This window comes from Perissodus microlepis, chromosome 2, assembly GCF_051167445.1.
Source record: "Perissodus microlepis isolate ML-2025 ecotype Zambia chromosome 2, ASM5116744v1, whole genome shotgun sequence".
NCBI lineage: Eukaryota > Metazoa > Chordata > Actinopteri > Cichliformes > Cichlidae > Perissodus > Perissodus microlepis.
The window spans coordinates 10952647-10957753 of NC_140462.1; the positions used below are offsets into that span (position 1 = coordinate 10952647).

The window sequence follows — 5107 nt, forward strand, 5'->3', positions numbered from 1 at the left end:
TCTCATGTTAAAAAATAGATTAGTGATCTATAAAAATGACCAAATGAATCATTTATTCTCATTAACTTGTAGCACAGCAGCAATTTAAACCATCGTCAGTGCATTTGCATCAGTTTGGATACATTTTATAGACTTAATTTAATTAAATAGTAATAAATAACAGTCCATATTTAGAGCAAAGTGCCTGCCAAAGACTGGTCATCTTTCCAGTTTAAGCAGGTGTTCTTCGAGTGCTTATACAGGTGGGAGGACTGGCTGAAGCGCTTGCCACACTTGGGACAGGGGTAGGGCTTTTCTCCTGTGTGGACACGAATATGCTTCTTGCAGTCAGTCAAGTTCATGAAGGTTTTACAGCAGATTTTGCAGGCATATTTTTTCTCCCCTTCCACCAGCAGCACGTGGTCCTCAGCAGCTGCTTTCTTGCACTTGGAGAGAACATCCTCTGAAGCTCTTGTCAGAGGTGGCCGATCGGCGACGTCCCCACCAGAGCCATGGGAAAGCTCTGTGCCAGCTTCTGATCCAGGTTGCGTTTTGGGGGCGATTCGACGGAAGGTTGTTGCTCCTGAGCTTTTCCCTGCCCTCGAGGGTTGGACGACAGGGGCTCCCACACTGAGTGGTGGTCTGACGGTGCTCAGGAACCCTGTTAGAGAGCTCTGGGTGGGCTGGAGGATGATGGTGTCACTAAATCCTGGGCTCTGAGTTGGGAGAAGCTGCTGCAAGGGGACCGAGGTGACCGGAAAGATAAGTGAAGATGAAGAGTCTGAAGACTGAGCAGTAGAGCTGTTTGCCTCGTCTGACTTTTGATCCTGCTCACCTGCATCTACCAGAGCTGGAGGAGCTTCGCTGGCGGCGGCGGCAGCAGCTGTGGCAGCAGCCGTGAGGCTGGCTAGACTGTCATCTTCTTCCAGAGCTCCCATGACGCTTTCAGTGCCGGGATTGAGGAAGCAGGAAAAGGCCAGGTCTGACAGGCTGTCCAGGCCCTCACCATCCGCCGAGTCCTCATCCAAATCTCCAGTTTCTCCCTGCTCCTCGGTGCGAAGATCTGTGCACAGCTCTGAATGTAAAGAGCCAACATTACATGTTGCTGGGCTGGCTGCAGCCATCTTCTCGCCACTGAGTTGTGGATTCAAATTATCTGTGCAGGCTTCCAGTGGAGACGGAGGAGAATTACTGGTTAACAAATCTGGAGAATATGAGCTTAGATTTTCTTTTTTCACCTCAATCACTGCCATCTGAGGCTTGTCTCCCTCTTCCTCTCCCACCTTTACCTTGACCACACCGTCTCCATCTGTATGTTCACCCTTCTCCCACACACCTCCTATGCTGCTATCCGACTGGCTCGGCAGCTGGATTTCCTCTAATTCTCCCTTGGGTGCTTTGTACTTCTTCTCCTCCTCATCATCTTGGTTTTCCCAGAGTGTGTCAGTGATCTGCAGGCAACCTGAAGACAACAGAGCTTCTCCTCTCTCCTCATGGCTCACACAGCTCCTGGTAACAATAGGCGAACACTCCTTATAGTTTTCTCCAGGAAATCTGCAGGTTCTCTTCTTGTCACTGAGCCTGTCCTCATGCAGCTTTCTCTTATGCCCCACTATCACCACACAGTCTTCATCCCCACCAGACTGACTCACCTCCTCTCCCATTTCCTCTTTATCGAGGTCCTCTTCCAGGCCTGATGTGACCCGTTGCTGTGAACTGCCTGCTACCTGGGAAGATGGATTTTCCTGCTCCTGCTGCTGCACAGACCTCCAACCTTTAGGCGCAGAGGCAGGGAAGTTTTTCCTGGACAGGTGTATCTTGCAGGCCTTGACCACAGCGTTGAGGTGCAGGTGCGATGCCGCCAGTAACACATCCATCACATTGGAGGTCCCTAGGGACAGAGTGGAGGTGTAAATCATATCGAGCAGGGTGGAGAAAGACTCTGGGGTCACCACCTCCGGATCGAGCTCTATCACATTGGGACCATCTCGACACCTGTCAGCCCCTGAACCTCCAGCCTCATCTGCAGTGTCGCTGGAGGTGAGGAGAGCCCTGAAGTGAGAACTGCATGCTGCCAGGATGGAGCGGTGAGCCTGAAAGGTCTGACCTCCAACCACCACTACACAGTCACACAGCTGAGCTTGGAGGCGCTGGTGGTTGAGCTGCTTGAAAATATGCTGGAAGTGACTTGGAAAGTTCATCACGGCCAATGGAGCTGGTTATTAAACACTAAGGATATCACATTATCATCGAGAATCCATCGGGCCGGTCGATCGATAAGAAACCGAGCTTATCTCCTCATCCGCTGCGAACAGCCTCTTGGAGCGTTATTGTCTAATTTACCGGCTTTTCTAGAGATGCTCTGGAGTATGGGCGGGCCTGGTCCAACGGTAACACGGAGGAACGCGAAGGATCCCGCGTGCGCACAGCTGATGCTCTCCTCACCAAAACGAACCTCAAACTGCAGGCGTGATCACCCTTACGCGGTTGGTAAGCCACAGAGCTCACACACAATAGCCCGGTTTAGCGTCCATTGCTGATGCCTCCATCACTTGCAGTCTCACTAGTCCGCAGACTTACGTAGCAGCGCCCCCACATGGTACGATATAGGAAGTGCGGGCACAAACCAGCCAAAATATTTGATCACAAATTTGTATTTGTTTTTAAATTGTAGCAACAATACAGCAGTAATTTATCTTCAGAGAGCCAGAAATAGTTGTATATTATCTATAGTTTCATACTACATACATATTAGTGCTACTAATACGTGCTGTGTATTAAGTATATCTCTCAAATATTAGTTGCTGAAGAAACACTTTTACACTGGCAACATAAACATGGATTGACTTTATTATGACATCTGGAAGAAACTATTAAGGACAAAACATGTATAAACAAAGGGTGACAATGTGTTTTAATAATAATAGTTAAAAAAAGAAAAAGAAAAACGTTTACAAAGTGAAACAAAACTGAATGTGTGTGAGCCGGTTTCTCCACTGCAGTGATGGACAAATGCTGGTAATTTTCCGCTGTGATTTTGTAATGGAACCAGCCGTCTGCTTCTGGAGATCCATGCCGTCTCTGATGCAATCAGCTCTCTGTGAATGGATGGAGGAGAAGGAGACCAGCTGCTCCGCTCATATGCTGTCCAGCTTCTTTAACACATACGGCGCTGTAAACACAGACAAACGTCATATTAGCTCCACCAGCACCAGTCCAAATAGATACACAGCTCTCAGGTACAGATGAACAGACACCGTCTTACCTGCTACAGGTAAACAAATTCTTATAGGAAGAGAACAGGAAAGACAGAAGCACGCACCAACACTAACATATACAGTACTGTGCACAAGTATTGAGTGACTAATCCAAATTTGGCATTTTGTGTTCAAATCATTGTCAGTATTTACAGAGGAGGTCAGGAGCTACACAAGTGTCATCTGTAAAACACGGTGGAGGCTTTCAAACTCATTAGAATTTAACTACCTGTGTTTTTCTGTTATATACCCCGTTTCTATGTATGTTTCCACATGTTTCATTAAATCACTGCACAATTTCCCCCATTTGCCTAGCAATACATAAAGAATAAATGATGAACCTACACTCCACAGTACTGTGTATCAAGCTCAGTACTCCCTGGCACGTGAGGTGTATGTGATTTATAAATACTGTAAACCACAACATAATATACCTGATTGGGGCAACATTTTGATGTGCTCGGGTTACTTCACATGCATGATTATTACAAAGAGAAGGTGAGCAAATGACACCGTTTACTGATAATGAGCTGCAACCCGTAAGCGGTCTACTCAGCTAACTTTCAATGTCATCTGACGCTACTCACTGGCTCTAAGCAGAGCGACGTAAATAAGGAAGTTTCGTAAAGACAAGATGACATCTTGTCGCATTTTCTTCTTCATCTCCTCCGGGTCCATTTTGGGTCCCAGCCCTTCAAGTTTAAACATTGCTGCTGTAATTCTACTCGGTCTGGTTCGCCTGAAAAATTCACCGTTTCAGGCGCATGGACGAATTAGCTAAACCGGAAACACGCAACACCGGAATTTACGACGAAATACGGTGCCTACACAGGGACAAACCATACAAAGGAATCAGAACGCGAACGTGTATAGTGGCGCCTTTATTAGACTTTAGCAGTTTTATCGTATATTTAGTTAAAATTGGAATAGTTTAGTTATTTTAGTTATTTATAATTATGTTTTATTTATTATATTATTCTTATGTATGTTCTGCTGGATACTTAAAATAGTCTTATCCAGTGTAATGCAGAAGAATTAATACTCCTCAGGAAATTGTCTTTCTGCTAAAACATAATAGAATCATGTTAAGAAAATAAACGTATAATAATAATAATAATAATAATAATAATAATAATAATAATAATAATGTTGGTTCCTCGGGTGTGATCCACAAGGGTCAATTTGACCCTGTTTTTCGGTGATTAGCTTTAAAAACATTTAATTTAGTAAGTGCATAGATCTTTTTGAGAGTGGAAGCAGCACAGGCTCCGCTTTGGGACAATTGTTATTTAACTGAGTGATTATGTGTATGAGGGGTGCAGATGCTAGGCAAAGTTGTAATTAACTAAATTACCTGAGGCCAGCTGAAATAGCCTACAATAAATCGGGAACCCTTTGGGAACCCGGCCGTTTGGGGCCCCTGGCAAATTTCCTGTATAGCACAGCAGTCTATCCGTGTTTGTGGGCTGCTTTTAAAATTAATCTTATTTCAACACACACATACACACAATAATAATAATAATAATAATAATAATAATAATAATAATAATAATAATAATAATAATAATTATTATTATTATTATTATTATTATTATTATTATATGTTGATTTATTTGACAGTAAATCTAATTTTATGGTTTTGATTTGCTCTATAAGTTCTTCACTTAACATACTAACCGAAGAACTTATCAGAAACGCCCAAATGAATGCTTACTGACTACAATGACTATAATAACTCATTTGCTGTAACTAACTGACCTTGTGGAGAAGGGGTGGGATGATCGGGGGTTGGGGGGGAGTCCTCCCGGACAGACAGCGATGGAGGCAGCGAGGGGGTGGAGAAGGAGAGAAAGCGAGAGAGAGAGAGAGAG

General features: G+C 44.4%; 2 protein-coding genes across 2 annotated transcripts; both read right to left on the minus strand.

Annotated features, from left to right (window-relative positions):
• Positions 1 to 36: 36 nt before the first annotated feature.
• On the minus strand, positions 37 to 2691 carry LOC146392345 (zinc finger and BTB domain-containing protein 5-like). Its single transcript, XM_084945579.1, has one exon. The coding sequence runs from the start codon at positions 2178 to 2180 to the stop codon at positions 171 to 173; it is 2010 nt and encodes a 669-aa protein (XP_084801705.1). The 5' UTR covers positions 2181 to 2691; the 3' UTR covers positions 37 to 170.
• Positions 2692 to 2811: 120 nt separating this feature from the next.
• On the minus strand, positions 2812 to 4049 carry tomm5 (translocase of outer mitochondrial membrane 5 homolog (yeast)). The gene is made up of 2 exons (XM_084945604.1): positions 3824 to 4049; positions 2812 to 3151 (listed from the first exon to the last, which is right to left on the minus strand). Exons 1-2 carry the CDS (start codon positions 3942 to 3944, stop codon positions 3117 to 3119), a joined length of 156 nt encoding a protein of 51 aa, XP_084801730.1. The 5' UTR covers positions 3945 to 4049; the 3' UTR covers positions 2812 to 3116.
• Positions 4050 to 5107: the final 1058 nt, after the last annotated feature.